Consider the following 18,533-nt stretch of genomic DNA (forward strand, 5'->3'; position numbering starts at 1 on the left):
CTTCACCTGAGGTCACTGTCCCCAAGAAAGCAAAATGAAAGGACTGAAACGGACAGTATCTGGTAACTGAAACAGTCAGAGAACTCAGTCTCTTGTTTTTAACTCTTTGAAAAGAATGATTAATTAAGCTCTTCATCAAGATTTCCCTGTAATTTAATAAAATCCCTGTTCTCCCTCCCTGGCCCTGGCCTCAGCAAGAGCAAATCTAGCCGAGACAAAGGGGAATCTTGTTTCTTACAGTTCAGACACCACCAAGTAGTAGAGGAACTTGTACCAAACAACAGCTTCTAAAAAAAATCCTAAGAAAATGCCTCTCCCAGTAAAACAACCTTGACAATTGATTCAAAACTGTTATGGTTAATCAAAATTGGGTAAGCAACTCCTCTGATCAGCTTTAACAAATGGTCCTGTGAATCAGTTTGCTAAAGCAGCCTCCTAGTTCCTCCCAGAAGCCCCTTACAGGTCCTGAGAAGAACATGGAGCAGAGCTCTACATTTCAGAATTGCTAATGAATGGTCAACAGACTTTAAAGAGGAGAAGAGCCTGCCCTGGGCTCCTGTCCCTCTTTTCTCTTGTTAGACACACCCTGGTTTCCATACAATCAGCTATATGCACAAATGAGGAACAAGACTGGCAAACTAAGTTTGTAAAATTCTCTTTTCATAAGAAGTTTATTTATGCAGTGCTCAGGGTCCTGTACAACAGAGTAAAAACATACATACTGTAATAAACAACAGTCTTGGTTTTAATACAAACAGGAGGATCAATGAGGAGTGGTTAAGAAAGCAGTTGTAACGTGGGAGGAGGGGCAGCCAAAAGTGGTCATTCTAAAAACACAATTTACAGTTATTTCTAAAAATCCTGGGATGCATTAAGTTCCCTTCCAAACAAAGTCAAAAGTCCCAACTCCCCCTCAGAGTAGAGCACAGGATTCCTGCAGGAAGGCTGGACAGACCGGGCTGTTAAACTCTCATTACCCACAGAAACACTCCAGTGATGGGTGGAAGAAAGAAACCAGCCTGAAATAACCAGACTGCTCGTTACCATAAACGTTCAACTGAACAGCTCTTTATTTCACCTCTAAATGAAGACAGAAATCAGTCATCATTCTTCCCCAACCCCTACAAACTTCCTGTGCAAATGGAGATCACCCTTTTCGCAGCTGTTTGTCCAGTTCCTCTCCAGCACAAACACCAGTTCAAGCCCAAGAGAACAAGAAATCACGGTAGCTTTTGGGCATGATCACCAACCAAAACCACCACCATCACAACACCCTTCACAATTGTCAGTGAGATAATCAGCATCCCACGTGGCAGGAGAGACCAAATGATTCTCAGCAGCAGTAAAGAGACTTACAATCCATAGGATTTATAAAACTGAGGCTGAACGGCTGATGCTGGCGTAAGGCTCTGATGTTGAGGAATGTTAGATGTGCCCATCAGCACAGGACCCAGACAACATCAAGTGTTAAAACAGCAGTTCCACCACTTACTGACAGATGAGCTACTGACAGATCTACACCTCTCAAAGGGTGAAGACTATCCAAAATATTGCAACCAGCCTCAAAAATAAAGTCAACCACAGAATTCTATGATACTCATTAAGTAAGGGAATTTGAGAACATGCTCAAAACCAGGTTTGTTTTCTCTACAAACCAAGTGTTAACTGACTACTGGAAATTTTAGTGGCATTTAGACACAGAGAATGTGTAGCAAGCGCATTGTTAGTTTTTCATATCCACTTCAATTCTTCAGTTTTTAACCTTTTTTTGTCTAATTTCAGATTTTTTCCTCTTTAGTTAAAGAAAGCTTACATGTAAATACATTATTGCATTTACACAGACCCTCTTCTGAGTGTTGTTTTCAGTACAATTCATACTTTAAAACCACAGTAATTTAATCGTGTGATGGAAACACCAGCTACATACTGTACTTGTCCAAGGTGTGATGTCAGCACACAGAGCTGAGCCCACCTGCAGCTGCACTGCCTGGAACTCTCTCCTGTCTTAACTTGCATTTCAGGTTTCATATTGCTGACACCCATTTGAGTTCTGTGCAGAGTCTGTATGCCCTAGTACAGCAATAACTGCAGTCACAGGGACTGCATGAAACTTCCTGAGATCAGGCAATGATGTAGTTGTTCACAGAGTAGAACCAATCCTTTTGTAAAAGGAAATCATGCTGTAAATTAGGTACATGTGCAACACCCAGCATGAGTTTAAACAAACAGCATTCACGTACAGTTAGCTCTGGATGCAAAAAGAGTAACTTAAGATTTGGAGTGGAAAACACAATCCCATCCTTCAAGTTTTATCCACTTGCAAATTCACAGGGTTTTCTTTCTCATCGCAAGAGTTACGGATTCAGAGCCTTCCAACAGGCAACACCTGGTATCATGGTGGCCAGCCTGGGATACCAAGTCAGATTAACCACTTATTGTTCCAGTCACTTTGAAAAATAATTTAATAATAAAAAAATCTGTCTGTGTTAAAGTAGAAGGATGGATGAGAGACAATTCACATTTACTGTTAAGCCAGAAACAAACCAACCTGTTTTGTGTAAGCAAAGAACATTCAGAGCATCCCTTAGCTCACCTCCCCATTCACAGTCTCTCTTCAAAAGCATCCTTACCTCACAAGAGAAGCATTGCTTGGCTGGTCTATAGCTCTGTATTCACTACACTTTGAAGCATATACTGGCTGGAAGGCTCTTCAGTAGCTTAACACGATTTTATCCTGCAAATACATCTGAGGGTCATTCACTATGGTGCGAGCTCACCAAGTCCTCACGTTAAAAAGCCACAAGTAAACAAGAAAAATCCCCATCATGAGGTTGTGGTTAGAGGAAAGCTTTACATACCATGTTAATCACAAACAGCTCACTGTAATCTGCTAGCTATTAAAACAAAAAAAAGTTGGTAGCATTTAAACCACATTTTTATAAACCAGTAACTAACAGAGTGAAATCTCCTTTTTCCATTTTAGAAACACCAGGCAGGATATTCCTGTTGAGCCCAACTGCATGCTGCAGGTTTATAAAGTTCAGTTATGACTCTGATAGATCTTTAACTGCAGGAACACGAGCGCTACTTGGAGGGCAGAATAGAACACCACAGATTTGAAGGAAACAGAACTGGTGAGTAAATGCATTAACTTTAAAATCAGCTTTAATTTTACCCTTAAGTGCAGTTGTCAATGTAAACAGAGCAGGTTAACAATTCCAGTGAGTTGCAGGACACAGCCGATACCGTCACTTGACTCACATACACCACGACTCCACTCACTCGACAGCAGACTCCAAAGCAGATGGCTCTTACTGGCTCCTTTTGTCAGTCTTAGAGTTAACTGAGTCAGGCTCTGAACTGGGAGCAATTAGCTACCCAGGAGCTTTACTTGGCTGTTAACACTTTATACATCGGAATGTAAGAGACTGTGTTTGTAGGAATAAATACACAGAGTATTTCCACTGAGGACTGAACATCACTTGCATTGATGCACGCTATGAGCAGGGTTGGTGCTGCTGGGAGGCTGAAAGGATCAATACACAGCAGCAAGGCAAATCTCAGTTTAAAAAAGTCTGTTTTCAGAAAGTGTTCGTGTGTGCAACATTTATTTGCATATGTGAGTGAGTGTGCATGAGGACACACAACTGGAAGCAGTGCAATACATTTTCTTGTCACGATTTCAAACTAGCTACTACATCACCACAGATCTGGAGTCGTTCTCAGCAGAAGGAAAAGCCACCCACTGAAAGGTTACAAATTCCCAGTGAGCGTCCCTGCCCACAGCACGGTCACTGCTCTAAGAACAGGTGACTCCCTGTAGCTATCATCTCCTGTTAAACACATCTAAACCTCTGGAGTATTTAAGAATGGTCAAGTCTAACACAGATAAAGTCATTCCTGATGGTAAGGATCCTTTATATTTACAGCACACTTTGGTTTTTTAAAAAAATAGAGATTCCTTTGAGGAGGATTTTCTTTAACTTCAATTGTACTTGTGGATTGTCTCGAGTGACTCAACAGGCAGGCAAAGGGTTTTCTCTGTAGTAGCAAAGAGGTGGAGATGCTGAAAGCTTCCTTCTACCTTCCGAAAAGGTAGACGCTTGGGCTGCTAAGTGCATTTATTGGATGTTCAGATGCAACTGTTCTATAGGCATGGATATGCACGTGTATCATGTACACACACCTCTACTTCATTAGTACTGGCAGTTCGGTTTCTTGTTTTGATCATAACTTAATCGTTCTAATTCCAACACATCACAGATACGAACAAAAGAGATTGAAGCCTGTCAGCAAAGGTGCTGTCCAACAGGTCCCGTTTGATCTGTCCTCCCTCTGCTAGACAATACACATGCCCAGTGGCAATCTGACAAAAATAAACTTGTTTCATCTCCAAAATTGAAGAGTCAGACAATTACCAAAATAAACAATTTCTTATTCAGATGGTCACAAAGTGACGAGTTATGCTGAAAACGCTAAGTCCACAGACAGAGGAACTCTCACTCAGAACAGGCACAGTCCAGTCCCGTTGAGCAGACGCTCAGATTAAGGCCGTGTCCCTCACAGAAGAACACATCGGAAAAAGCTGCTTTTCTTTTGCTGATCTGGTGTGATTTTGACTCCCTGGTTGCTGCCTTGTGGGCTGTTGCCCTCCTGAAGACGCAAAGAATATGAAGTTACTTATTGATACTTCATGCCTGTAGCATCGCTGGAGGATCTGGCATCCCCACGTCAGCTATTCATCCAGAACCCATCACGAGGATCAACAGGAGCTCCTTTATTTCAGCCTTAGATCTGCCACTGAGAAGGCAGAGAACTGCACCTACTTCTGGCTTTGACTAACACACCCTGTGCCCAGTCGCCTTCCTTCCACACAGTCCAAGGCAGCTGAGATGGAGTTAAAAACTTGCTGAGACACTCAGGAATCATCAGCAAGTCCCCAAATGTCGCAGCTCCATCAGCTGCTAGCTTTATGTTGTAAGGAACAGATCAATACTGATGGATGTTAATAGTTGTGCAAAGGATCCCAAGTCATTTCTTGGGACGCTTTTGCAAAAGTGATCAGGAAATTAATTAGTCCCTTTCCCTATTTTTAAACACACTGGTTTGAAGACTACCCTGCAGTATAAAGCCTCCTACGTGTCTGATTTATGAATCTGGTTTTCAGGCTGCAAGAGCAAGAAACATCACTGAACTGCTCTACCACTCAGCTTCCACTAAAACGAGTAAAAGGTTATTTTATTTAGAAACCTCAACCACTGCAGCCAGTTCCTGAAACACAGAGACAATTCTTCATAAGGCAAGCTCAGAGCAGAGTTAATGTCTAGAACCTTCAGGGCTTTCCCCATGAAAGAGGCCAGCAAATACTTTTCCCGCCCTGGGAAACACCACTTGCTCTCTGGCTTTTGGATGGGTTTTTCCTATTTGAACACAGTGTGGATGAAGTAAAACTTACTCACCAACTTCTTGTCCATTTTTGCTTTGATATCTCTTGCAAGGGTGAAAAATGCCTGTGAGGAGTAAAACCATTGAGTGTCCCGTGTTAAATTAAATCTATTCTAACGTTTTTCTTTAGTAATGAGCTGCCTGCCTAAGTTTCTACACAAACTGAACTCCTGAGGAAGGACAAGTTCATAGCTCCCTCCCTCCTTCCAACGCTCCTTCTCTCCCCGACCTCCCTTCATCAGCACACAGCAGGGCTGTGAGGGCTTAGGGGCAAACCGATCCCATTACTGAATGCAAAGACACAACCCATGTTTTCAGCGTGTGCTCTGATGGTATTTGCTCTACACCCTTGTGTTCTGCTCCAAGCACCAGATGACAACGTTCAGCAGAACATGGGCTGGACAGTGCCATCAGGAAGGCAGGGATGAGTCCTTAACAGCCCCCCTGAAGCATCTACAAAGTTTTGCATCCAGCCAGGAGGGGCAAAATTCTGCTTGTTTACACCAAGGGGACAATCAAGGGAAGAGAAAGGTCAGAGTACTTACGTTCTCTATGTTTATGTTTGCTTTTGCGCTGGTCTCCATAAATTTAATCCCAAAACTTGCAGCCAGCTGGACAGAAGCAGGTTACATGTTAGTTGGGTAACTGGGGGAAGAGGTACGAACACAACGAACTGCACAGGATCTAAGTGTGACTCAGAGCAACTGGGGGATGTCCCCAAGCAGAACAAGTGGCAAAAACCAGGAACTACATCTCAGTCCCACCAGCATCTGCTCCTTCTGTGCTTTGTTCCTCTGCTTTACACCCTGCAAACTGTTGTTTCAGTTTCTTTCTTGCATGGATATCTCATCAGCCTCTGCAGGGATGCACCTCCTCTACCCTAAGGCACACCTGATGCCACACAAGACAGTTCTGCCTAACAAGCCTTTTCTTCTCCTTGCTACGAGAAAATCCAGCTTGTTCCTTTGCAACCAACAATCCTGACCAGATAATCAGCAATTCCTGACACAGGTTTGGGTTTTTACCAGCATGGGGAAACATATTCCAAGTACAGCTTGGGAGCTGTTCATTAGTCCTGCTCAGAACCACCACCAAGGCAGCAAAGAAGCGTGCAGAGAACGACGAGTGCAGTGCTCACACTCTGGAATGCTGCAGTAGAAACACACGGATGCCACAGCACTCACCTTCTCCCCCTGCTCGCGAGAAACTTGTCTCTTGTCGTTTGCATCACATTTGTTCCCCAGGATCATTTTCTCAACGTCTGGAGAGGCGTGCTGGGGTAGGAAGGAACAGAACACGGGCTGTGCCTCGGGTGGGTTGAGACAAACGAGACCAAAAGGAAGAGGCACATGGCACGGGCGTAACACGGAGATGCTGGTGTTACGCCTCCTCTGCGGATCAATGGGCTCCCCAACCCCTTGCCCACCACAGGCACTGACTGCCCAGAGGCAGCTCTGGGCTCACGTGCGCTGCCAGGAGAACAGCAGCTTTTAGATACCCACGTCACTAAGGGTGACCGTGGTCCCAGGCTGGCTCGCAGGTGCCACACGTTGCCCTTCTCAAGGGCATCCCACAACTTGTGACCCACTTTAGTTCCATTTATTTGCCAAGCGCCCTTCAGCACAAGAATTCAGAAGAAACTTAATTCTGAAGAATTCGGCTCCTTTCGGAGGCAGAAATACCACCTTTAAATTCAGCAGGTAAATAGAGAAATTACCTCTTCGATGTTCCTCACCCAGTTTCGGATGTTTTCAAAAGACTTCTCGTTGGTGATGTCATAGACCAACATAATGCCCTAAAGGTGAAGGACACAGATTGTTTCAGCCAGTGTTGGTTTAGGCAGGAGTTAAACATTTGTCTGCAGCAGAAAGGTGTGACTTAACAAGGGTTGTTTTTACACAGCTGGTTCACAGCTCCACGTAACATCAAATCGCAGCTTGTGCTTTGCTAGATAAGGGTGCAGGACACGTGTTTATAGAGTGAGTCATGGAGGAAAGGTGCCTCCAGGAGCTGCCGGTTGTCCCAGCACAGCTCCAGCACCGCTGGAACTGGGAGCACCACTACAAAGACTTATCTAGCTGAGTGTTCCCCATTAAACCCAGCTGATGGGGTGGTGAGAGCTGAACCCCCTGGGTTAGGCTCAGCCTGCCCGTAGCACTCCTACCATCGCTCCCCTGTAGTAGGCGGTCGTGATGGTTCGAAATCGCTCCTGCCCGGCAGTGTCCCTGGAACAGACAGAACACGGGGCTCACACCAGCCACACGCTCAGAGCCACAAACCCGCGCCGAGCCGACGCACTCGAGTCACCTCCTCACTTCTGAGGTACCACAAACTGCTGAGGAGCACAACTGGCCTGAGACCTTTACGACATCACCGCGCCGCACAGACGTGACGTCAGCAGACATGACCCAAGGCCGCCCCGGGGAAGCCTTACCAGATCTGCAGCTTAATTCTCTTCCCGTCCAGCTCTATAGTCCTGATTTTGAAGTCGATCCCTGCAAGAGACACAGGGCGCTGACCCGTCGTTCCTGCCCGGGTCACGCTCTGCCCTCTCACTTCCCTGCTCGGGTTCCCCGCTCTGCGGCCCCAGCAGAGCAGCTCCCCCGCCTCGGCCCAGCACAGACCCGTCACTCCGCAGACGCGCAGCCACCCGCGGAGCCACCGGCCGAGCCTCCGCCGGACCCCCGCGGGACGAGGCGAGCGCAGCAACAGCAGCCGGAGCCGCGGGGCTCTTGTCCCAGCGACGAACCCGGCCCCGAGCCCCGCGGCCGCCCGCGGCGGCAGCTGCGGAACGAGCCGCGGAACGAGTCGCTGCCCGGCCGCGCCAGCCGGGACCCCCGGCCCGGCCCGGCCCCCCCGGGCTCGGCGCAGCCGCTGCCCGGCCCCGCTCACCGATGGTGGAGATGAAGGTGGCGTTGAAGGCGTCCTCGGAGAAGCGGAAGAGCGCGCACGTCTTCCCCACGCCCGAGTCGCCGATGAGCAGCAGCTTGAACAGGTAGTCGTACGTCTTCGCCATGTTCGCGGGCACCGCCCCTCGGGCCGCGCCCGCCCCCGGCGCCGCCTCACGGGCCGCGCTCGCCGCCCATCACCGCTCGCTGCGCGCCTATTGGCCGAGCCCAGCGTACGTCACCGCGGAGTGCGGCAGGAAGCGCTCGGAGCCGGCGCGCTATTGGCTGGCGGCCTTCGCCCCGTATGCCAGCCGCGCCGGGCCCCGCTGCGCGCGCCACGGCCGCGCGTCACTTCCTGCTGCGGGCGGAAGGCGCGTGCGGCGGCGCTTACACGAGGCGAGGCCGGCCGGTTACGTCACGGCCCGAACCAGCCCGTGACGTCATACGGGCAGCAGCTCTCCAAAAAGACCAGGGGACACCTCGGCACTGCGAGCACTGTTTAATAGGAAGCACCAACAGGCGCCCGCGGAGGGCGACACGCGGGGACGGCACGAGGGGAACAGCTACTTAGCTGGGAGGGGCAGCGGCGGCCGCGCTGCCGGCAGGGACACCGGGCGGGGGGACGGTGCCGCCCCAGGCACGGCTCCTGCTCGCTGCCTCCAGCAGCTCGGGGCCGTGCCGCGGGCGGCAGGGGTGTGAGGCCGCCCCCCCAGCTCCGCCCGGAGCCCTGCGTGTGTCTGCCCCGTCCGCGGCTCTGTGGTGTCCGGGGATGGAGCGAGCAGCGGTACGGTACATGCAGAGGGGTGTCCGTGTCTGTGGCCGCGGGGAGTCCCTCGCCGCCTCATATACAGTTCAGTTCGTTTAGTGTCTGGTCCAGTGTCTGATGCAGCCCCAGGTTCTCTTCTTTTGCTTGAGCCAGTTTTTCTGGTGAGAAAGAAGAAAAACCCAAGACTCAGAGCAGGTTATTTTGCAGCCTCCTCCCTAGGTAACCCCCGTGGTGACTCACCTGCTCACGGCAGCACTACGACCGCGCCCGCACAGCAGGGCCAGTCTCTTCCGTGACTCCCTTACGTGTAACGCGACAGACGGGGGTTGATTTATGTGGCTCACAGGACACGTCCCTCAGGAGCCGTCGCTAACGGGGCTGACGGCTCACAGGGACACCCCAAACACGTCCATGGGAACACTCAGGTGCCCACCCACACACCACGTCCTGCCTGTGCTGACCTCATCTGCCTGTGCCCAGCGTGAGGAGCTGAACTAACTCTGAGTGCTGTTCCTAGTGTAGCCTGGGTGACTGCTAAGGAAAGAAACCCCCAAAGCTGAAAGATAGAGGTATCTTGTTTTTATTGAGCTGAGTTCTTCCAGAGGACGTCGAAGGCTCGTGTGGGGCAGCTGCGGAGAAGTGACAGGGACAGAAAAGCTCGAGAGATGGAGCGAGTGAGAGCTGCCCCGCGCTCCCCGCCGTGCGCTCACAAGGACGTCATGTCATTGAGCGCATGGTCGAGCTCCTCACTGATCGCTTTGTACTTCAGCTTCTGAGCGTACAGCTCATCTATCGGTGGTGAGGGCAGAGGGTGTGTGTCAGCAAGGAAAAGGAGTCCAGAGGAAGAGGCACGCAGGAGACACGCAGACAGTCAAAAGGCAGCAGCAAAGCAGTTGGGGAGGAAAACAAAAGAGAAGAGGTGTGTAACAGCATCAGTATGAAAGCGAAACACCAGCAGGCAGCTGCCAGTCAGAAGGTTCATCTACATTTCCCTTTTAAATCCCTCAAAATGACTTTCTGGTCATCAGATTAACCAGAGCTCTGACCGCGGCAGGACCAGGAAGCGCCCTCAAGCCCCCGTTACCTGGGAGCCAGCTTCCAACTTTTTGGAAGAGTCCCTCTCTCAGGAAAACTTTGGGCCAGGAGGGACAGACACAGCCAGTGGACACCTGGCACTGACCTACCACTACACCCACTGAGCCCCTCTGCCCTTTCCCACTAAGAACTCGCATCCTACAGTTCTGTTAGACCCCCCTAAAGGGAACTCGAGTCCTTCCCTACCTTCCAGGTCGTCGATGGACTTTTCCAGTTTGGCAACGGTTCTCTCCGCAAATTCAGCCCGAGTTTCAGCCTGTAAATATTAAACACAGTAACTGGGCACTGTCAAACCAGTGGTGCCAGGACGCGGCTCGGGGATGGTAAACTCACTTCTTTAAGCTTGTCAGAGAGAATCTTGATTTCTTCTTCGTATTTATCTTCTTTTTCCGAGTACTGTGGAAACAATAAACACCCTTCAAGCAACAATAGGCCATGTTTATGAAACTGTGACCTGTTTATAACCACCTTTCCTTTCACAGCAGCTGCCAACAGCCTCTCCGTGACCCGTCACCCTCTGGCCCGTAAACCATCATTTTAAGACAGGGGATGTCCAAGTTCTGTTGTGTGTCACACGAGACCTTAATGGGGTCACCTTGTGCAGCACAGAACTGACTGATGTGCAGGAGAAGGTGAAGCCTTCCGTACAGAGCCAGGCTGCCCAGGGACAACTGCTCACAAAATGGGTTCCAGCCATTTAGTGGGAGGGCAAAAAGCACAAGAGCAGCGAGAACAGGGAACCAGGGGCTGTCAGGGGTGCACCAGGGTGGGAAGGGGAGATTTGGGTGCTGGCTCAGAGCAGTGTTGTGGGTCAGTATCAGGCTGCTGACTTGGGTTTGGGCAGAACAGCTTCAGCGTTGTCACCAACAGCCTCTGTGAAACAGGTGGCAGCTAAAGCCTCCCACCTCCTCTGTGCTTCTGCCCCATTTCTATGGATTTCATTGGCAGGTTTTGACTTTGCCCCATCCCACAGTTCACAGCAAGAACCAACCTTTTCAGACTGAGCTTCCAGAGACTTCAGGTTGTTAGTGACATTCTTTAACTCCTCTTCAAGGTCGCTACATTTACTACAGGAAAAGAAAACCACCCAGTGTAAATTACTACTCTCCCTGTTAGGACTTAATTTAATTTTGAAAGAGTGTAAAAATAGAAGAGATTAAGTATAAATCTGAAAGGGGGAAATCAGGTATACAGGGTACACACACTGCATGCCTGCCTACCAGTAGAGGATTTTTCTAACCAAACAGAGCTTTGACCTTTACTGTGTTCTAAACTGCTCCAGTGTATGTGAAGCTACTCACACTTCGGACACCTCTGCACGCTCTTCGGCTCTTTCCAGTTCCCCCTCCAAAATAACCAGTTTACGGGCAACCTGTGGAGAGACAACAGCCCTGAGTCTGACACGAGTCTCTCTACGCGCTGCGCTCGCACTTTCCTTCTGAACAACGAGATTAAAACCTCCAAGTACAGATGTGACAGACCCTTCCCCAAGGACGGTGGATTCTGCAGTGTCCTTAGCATTAAATGTTCTGAAGTTAATGGTCACACAGCGAGAAATGCACAGAGAATGACTAAATTGAAGAGTAACAGTTGCCCACAGTCCTCTCCTATGTTGAATCACTTCCCCGTCCCTTTTACCTCCTCGTATTTGCGGTCGGCTTCTTCAGCAATATGCTTTGCCTCCTTCAGTTGCATTTCCTGAATTTCCATTTTCTCTTCATCTTTCATTGCTCTGTTCTCGATAACCTTCATCCCTCTGCAGAAGTAAAAGCAAGCATGTTTAATGCAGGAGCGTTTTAGCACTTGTATCTCACTCAAAGGGCCCCATGTGGAATTCAGGATTTGCAGCCAAAAAGCAGCCCGTGACGCCCATACCATCACGTTCCTCAAGGCTCATAAAAAGCCACCTTTGGTTCTGGGGCTCTGAGCTGCAGTGCACGTTACTAACACGTGTGGGTAACACACAACACGGGAATACTTTATTCAGATACACTCAATGAAGACAATGAAGGCGCCGCACCTCTCGCTCTCATCCGCCGCTTTCTCAGCCTCCTCCAGCTTCTGCAGGGCTGTGGCGAGCCGCTCCTGCGCACGGTCCAGCTCCTCTTCCACGAGCTGGATGCGTCTGTTCAGAGCTGCCACCTCGCCCTCAGCCTGTACAAACACAGCCGCCCAGAAGAGCTGTTACGGACAAGCCACTCGCAGGGCAACAAGTTCTCAACTCATCAGTTTCCTTAGAGCTGCAAAGGCTGCTCCTGGTATGTGCAAGAAGCTCTAGGAACCTTCCTGTCTCTGTGTTTTGTTTGATTAAGCTATGGCATCTCAGGAATTTCAAGGTATGGAGTGTGTGCTTCTTGCTTTTTCAGTGGTACTTATCATTCCTGCCACACAACAAAGGATTCCACACCGCCTGCCAACAGAGAAGCCCTTTCAGATCACTGCACTGGGCTGGATCTACTCAGTTAAAAAACAAAGTTTCCATACTGGCTTGTTCCAAAAAACTTCACAGTCGATTCCCCTGTTCTTGGTTTCATCACAAATTGCAGCAATATCCTGTCCCACCACACTGCTGCAGTTAAAGCATCTCATTATCCTGTTCATGCTATATAATCTCTCTGTGGTCAGCTGGGCAGACACAGTTGGCCTCAGCACGGGAGAGTCAGTCGTCTTTGTACATAAATAGGGCAAAATTAGGTATGGTCTTAAACTAAGTTCACTTCCTTTTTCATTGCTTCCTGTGGTAGTTAAGGCATTAGGCAGAAAGCATTTCTTAATAACAATGTCTGTTTATCTATTATTGAATAAACTGTGCAGTAATTGGAAACACTATTAATGTTTAAAACCCAGACTAGATAATAAATGGAGAGGTTGTTGGGAGAAGCGCTCGCATACAGCAACATGAGCCAAACGGTGCCCATAAATCCATTGTGTTTATTAAGATATGTCTGCTTTAATTGCTTGCTATTTGAAGGAGAATAAAGCTCTACGTAATAACTTCCAGGTTTGTGCACTTATGTGTCCCCAGTATAAATAAGATGAACTTAAGAAAAAAAAGATTAAAAATCACTGTAACGGGCTATAGATCCTGGAAGGGCCATTGTTTTACGCTCTATGTTATCTGAAAAAGTATTTGGTTTGCTGCAGCTTCTCAAATCTGGCTACTGACTGCTCCTCCTAAGCTGGAGGAAGTGGTTTCCATTCATAGCCTTCCCATCTTGGAAGGATTTCAGTGACTGACCCAAATGGATTCCTCTAGTGGTAAATGATCCAGCATTTCACTGGGTTTCCACCCAGCACTAAGCATGTAACTTCCTCCATTTACTCATGAGGCATCGATCATGTAGAAAACTGGCACTGTTACATGGCAGTCTGCAGCTCCTTCCGCTAGACAGGGCAGTTTTAAGTCATATTTTAATTAAGCAAGATTCCAGAGCAATGGAGACGGGGCCACTGGGAAGCTGGAGTTGGCTCCACCTCTGCCAGCAGCAGCCCGCAGTCCTTATACGGTAAAACTAACTCGCTGACATGTGATAAAATAGCAGGAAGATGCCGGGAAGGCTGATCACACACAAATCTAAGTGAAACCAGCTGTCCAGCCCCGGGAGAGCCGCACACTAGTGGAGAGTTCTCGTTTCTCTGTGAAAACCGGGAGGGAAAGTTATTTTCCAGCAGTTCGGACATTTCCCAGCTGTGCTGGAGCCAGCGGTGCGGCGCCGAGAGGCGGGAACTCCCCGCTCCTTGTCATGCAGCGCGTTCTCCTAATTAAACAGCCATTTCCTACTAAACTCCTAACCCTTTCCCGGTGCCGATCGGTGCTCGCAACGATTTTTCCGACGGGAACAGCCCCAAAGCGCGATAAGCAGCGGGCGCCTGGGACGAGCCGCCGCCGTGCCCGGTGCCCCCGGAGGACGGTGCGGGCGAGGCGCTGCGGCAGCGCCGGCCGCTCCCGCAGGGTGCTTTGCGGAGCGCAGCAGTGGGGGGGACAGCTGAGGAATGAGGGCAGCCGGCGGCCGAGCCATCCTCCCGAAGCAGGGGAGAGCCCGGCACGCCCCAGCGAGAGAGAGCCAGAGACAGGAAGGAAGGAGCAGGGCAGCCCGGGAGAGAGCGACCGAGAGAGGCGAGCAGGCAGCCCGGGCGGTCTCACTTTCTCCCGTAGGTCCCGTTCCAGGTCCAGCTCCCGCTGGAGGACCTGGGCGCGATCCTCCGCCTCATCCGCCTGTTGCTGCAGGCACTGGATCTTCCTTTTCACCGCTTCCAGGGAGCTCGGCGCGGCCATGGGCGCGGCGCTGGCGGCGGGCTGAGCGCGGAGGTGCTGCACGTGGCGGCGCGCAGCCCCGCGCCTTTCAATGGGCCGATGACGTCACGTCGCTGGAGATGGGAGGTGGGTGTGGTGACGTAGCGCAGAGGAGTCGGCGCAAGCAGCGCCGGGACGGCCGCACCCTGAGGCCGCCCGGCGCGGTTCCCGCCCCATCCAGCGGGGGCTCCCGCTGCGGCCCCGCTCAGCCCCGCATCGCTCGTGATGGCAGCGCGGCTGCGGGACTCGGGGGCTCCCCGGGCCAGCCCGGCCGGGCTGAGGACCCCAAAGGCGAGGTTCGGCAAACCGCCGCCGGGTTCCGCCCTCCGGGCCGTGGCTGCCGCGTTTGTGCCCGCGCAGCGCAGCCCGACCGAAGCATCCGGGCCGGGTGCGGGGCTGGGTTTGGAGGCTGCTGTGTGGCTGAGGCCAAACGGCATCCTTCTGCCACTGCGGCTCCCTGCTTCGGGCCCAGCTCCCCTCAAAGAGCACCAACGTGTTTACTTTGACTAAAGGGTATCTCACCTTTCCTAACAAATCCCTGCTCCCCCCAGGGGGGCGGTGCTACGCACCCCCTTTGGGTGCGTTAGGTCCCGGGAGCCTCTGGCTCTGCTGAGCGCCCGGTGCAGAGCAGCCAGCCCGAGTTCGTTCTGCAGGGTGAACAGAAGAACTTCTGCTCCTGAAACACAAGGCTGCCTGTCCTGTCCCCAATCCCAGCACTATAATACACCCTCAGCAGTTCCTGTCCGTGGTGTACAGCATACAAAACACACAGAGCACAGTTACAAACAAGCATTAGCTGCAGATACAGATACATACATCAGTGGCCTTCTTCTCAGCCTGCTCTAGTTTCTCCTGGGCATCTTTGAGAGCCTCCGAGTACTTATCCAGCTCATCTTCAGTTCCTTTCAGCTTTTTCTGCAGAGCTACCAGCTCATCCTCCACCTTGCAAAATAGGAAGAAAAAACAAACCCACAGTAAGAATTTTGAAGTTTTATCTGTTACAGTTTCATACAGTTAAAACCCCTCTTCACTATTTGTTTTAATTTAATGTCACAAAAGACCTGATCAAAGTCCTGCTGGGGGAACAGCCTGAGAAGCTGGCTGCAGCTGCCAGGAAAGATCCATTAGGAGCCTATCATCCTTAGAACAACATTTCCTCCCACTGCACACACAGAGGTTTAATGAGTAACTTGGTGTTAAGCCCTTTTTCACCTCATTTCTATTTTAGACTCCACAGCACCCTGCCACAGTTAATTCTACAACATAATTAAAAATGGTTTAGAAGGATGTCCTGGGGTTTTTGTGCTAACACTGTTACCTGGTGGTTTGTCAGGAAACCATTACGTTCCTGTATAGCTAGGAAAAGCGAGCGGTTGTTCCCTGATCCCCCAGCCAAACGGGACACTCTGGAAGCAGAGGAATCAGAGGGACCCTGCTGTCAGCGGGAGCCGGGACTCAATGACCTCCGGAGGTCCCTTCCAGCCTCAATTAATCTGTGACTAATTGTGGGCCCACAAGGTATCTTACCATGGGGTTGAGGCTGTCTCCTGCACACCATATAAATCCATATTGTAAGCCAGGATGTGACTATTTATAACCTGCTGGGAGACTGGTTAGCGACAACCTTGTCTCATGCTCCCTGAAGAATTTACATTATCAGGAGGCTTGCTGCTGATAAGGGTGGCCTGCAAACCCATCTGCTCCATCATTCTATTTGCAATACAAAACAGCTCAGTCTGTAGAGAACTGATTTAACTACTGCTCTCTGCCTTCCATAAATTTAGTCAAACAAAATAGTTGGCTCAAAATACTTTGTGTTTTCATGCACTGTCTCTGTTCTAGTTTCAAAGATAGCTTTAACAACAGTTTTGGTAGTGTGCTATTCTTGAGACTTGTTATGCTGCTACACTACTCAGAGTAACCAGACAGTGTAAGAGAACCGAACGCTCGTTGGGATGCTTTAATGGAGGGACAGTAAGCAGGATGGAGGGGGTGATGCTTGCTTTGTGTATGGCTTTAAAATCACTACTCAAGTACTACATGCACATTAAAAGCTGAAAAAATTGAGACAATTCAGAAGAGAGGACAAGATCTAAGACTTATTTTTCTTTTTAAGCTTCTTTTTATATGAGGGTAACGCACAATAGGCACTACACTAGAAGGACTGTGTAAGGTACTCACATCTAAGTACTGCATGGAATTCCCACAGGTGTGTCACTCATCACTCTGCAGGAAATCACCTTTGAGAGCTAAATGGACAGGAAGGCCAAGTGTTCAGTCACCAGTAACTGCTGCAGCTGAGACTGAGTGCAGAAAGATTAGCTGGGCAAACTGTGGCCCAGCAGCACAGCATCTGATCAACACCTCTGGAAGCCAGGGAATAAAGAGGGACTATGGACACGTGGCAATGAGTGTGGCTCAGAAACTCATGGTAAGGCACAGGAGAGACCAGCTGTTTTCCTTACATTGGGGCTGGAGGGGAAAGACAGCAGCAGGTGACCTTGAAAACTTAGTTCCATCATCCAGGACCTCAAACTGAACCTGAGCATACAAAATATTTGGCCAGATGAATGCTAATAACATGTTAGAGCAGTCTGGGAGATGCAGGAGCAGCCACATTCAGAGAATGTGAACAGAAAAGCCATGGTAAATCACAAGAAATACTTCAGCCTAGTCAACTTGTCAAGATTGTTCTGAAAATACCAAAGCTCAAATATGAGGTAGATACCCAGAATAAAGAACAGAACCACAGAATCATTAAGGTTGGCAAAGACCTCCAAGATCATCTAATCCAATCATCCCCCTACCACCTGTATCACTTCCTAAACCATGTCCCTAAGTACCTCATCCAATCTTTACTTCAACACCTGGAGGGATGGTGACTCCACCACCTCCCTGAGTAACCTGTTCCAATGCCTCGCCATTGAAAAGCAGAGTAATAAGAAAATGGTATCAGTAAAATTCAGTTTAAAAGAAGAACTTCCACATTAAGCTATTTCTGATTATTCTTAACAAAAAAGCAAGACATTGTCTACTGCTGACTCGCAGCCAGCACCTCGAAGGGGCACTCTGTATACCAAGGGGTAACCAAGTGAACTTTATTCACTTCAAGGAGAGGCTCAATTAACATTTAGCCATAGCTGACTTCAGGAGGTATTGACACTAATCTGACAGGTGCCCAGGGAATACAGCTGGGAGTTTGTGGGGCCTTCTCCATGGAATCACAAGCACAAGAGAATTAAGGCAAGTACATAAGAGTCAAGAAAACTCAGGCAAAGTACTCGTAACAATCAATCTGTGGATATTGCTAATTTGGCAGACTCAAATGGCTGAAGTTAATAAGTTAATGAGCTGGCTCTATGTAACATCACAAAAAGGCAGAAGACCTAAAAAGATTAACAGAAAATCTGTCCTCAAATCAGTCTGTTGAATCAGCAAGCTGCAGCACAGCCTTTTGTTACACTTACTTCCACAGTGCAAACACACAACCAGTGATTTTATTTCTACTTACCTGCTTGCATTTGTCCTCAGCTGCCTTCTTATCCGTCTCAGCCTGCTCTGCTCTGTCAATGGCATTCTCCTTGTCCAACTTCAACATCTGCATCTTTTTCTTGATAGCTTCCATTTTTGCTGAACAACAGGTTTTTATCTGTCAGGCAAATGAAAGAATTCCCAAGAGTAAAGTTTTAGGTTTTTTAAACAGCTTGGGCAGAGGTAGAAGTCGTGCCCAGCAGAGCACAGGGAAAATGAGCTCAAGTGGTTGTAGAGAGCTTTAAACCCAGAGACCCTTGGACAAAACCCAGATCTACCGGCCCCTTCTATGATCTTTCACACACAGTCTTTCTAAGGAATGAGCTGGAACAGGCTCACTAGAGGAATCTTCAGCGCTCCATCATCTCCTTATTTGGGTCCTGTTTTCTTAAAGAGAAAACTGTTTCCATTTTTAAGCTTCTGACAGAAGCAAAAGTGTTGACATATGAACACATGCTTGAAAGACAGCTTATTAGCACCCCTCCGTGTTTGTAGAGCAATTAAACAGCCCAGT

The 18,533-nt window shown here is 49.3% G+C and overlaps 2 protein-coding genes across 4 annotated transcripts; both read right to left on the bottom strand.

Annotated features, from left to right (window-relative positions):
* Positions 1-4,560: 4,560 nt before the first annotated feature.
* RAB8A (RAB8A, member RAS oncogene family) lies at positions 4,561-8,467 on the bottom strand (the record flags this gene model as incomplete). The annotated part of the gene is made up of 8 exons (XM_084276286.1): positions 8,338-8,467; positions 7,880-7,940; positions 7,610-7,670; positions 7,163-7,240; positions 6,630-6,719; positions 5,991-6,056; positions 5,460-5,510; positions 4,561-4,653 (listed from the first exon to the last, which is right to left on the bottom strand). Exons 1-8 carry the CDS (start codon positions 8,459-8,461, stop codon positions 4,561-4,563), a joined length of 624 nt encoding a protein of 207 aa, XP_084132412.1. The 5' UTR covers positions 8,462-8,467.
* Positions 8,468-8,817: 350 nt separating this feature from the next.
* TPM4 (tropomyosin 4) lies at positions 8,818-18,130 on the bottom strand. Of its 3 annotated transcripts, none has more exons than XM_084276474.1 (9): positions 18,000-18,130; positions 15,305-15,430; positions 12,215-12,348; positions 11,833-11,950; positions 11,496-11,566; positions 11,186-11,261; positions 10,528-10,590; positions 10,381-10,450; positions 8,818-9,257 (listed from the first exon to the last, which is right to left on the bottom strand). In XM_084276474.1, the coding sequence occupies exons 1-9, from the start codon at positions 18,111-18,113 to the stop codon at positions 9,175-9,177; spliced, it is 855 nt and encodes a 284-aa protein (XP_084132600.1). In that variant the 5' UTR covers positions 18,114-18,130; the 3' UTR covers positions 8,818-9,174. The 3 variants fall into 3 exon arrangements, with proteins under 3 accessions (XP_084132600.1, XP_084132602.1, XP_084132601.1); XM_084276476.1 differs by having other exon boundaries at positions 8,818-9,888; XM_084276475.1 differs by lacking the exon at positions 18,000-18,130 and adding an exon at positions 14,339-14,562.
* Positions 18,131-18,533: the final 403 nt, after the last annotated feature.

The sequence above is a fragment of the Gallinula chloropus genome (genome assembly GCF_964237585.1).
Source record: "Gallinula chloropus genome assembly, chromosome: 28".
NCBI classification, from domain to species: domain Eukaryota; kingdom Metazoa; phylum Chordata; class Aves; order Gruiformes; family Rallidae; genus Gallinula; species Gallinula chloropus.

Coding starts and splice junctions, on each gene's coding strand:
- TPM4 (XM_084276474.1), bottom strand. CDS start 18,113: ATGGAAGCTATCAAGAAAAAGATGCAGATGTTGAAGTTGGACAAGGAG. Junction 12,349..15,304: donor CTGAGAAGAAGGCCACTGAT/GTATGTATCTGT, acceptor GTGTTTGTACAG/GCTGAGGGCGAGGTGGCAGC. Junction 10,591..11,185: donor TGGAAGCTCAGTCTGAAAAG/GTTGGTTCTTGC, acceptor TTGTTTCCACAG/TACTCGGAAAAAGAAGATAA.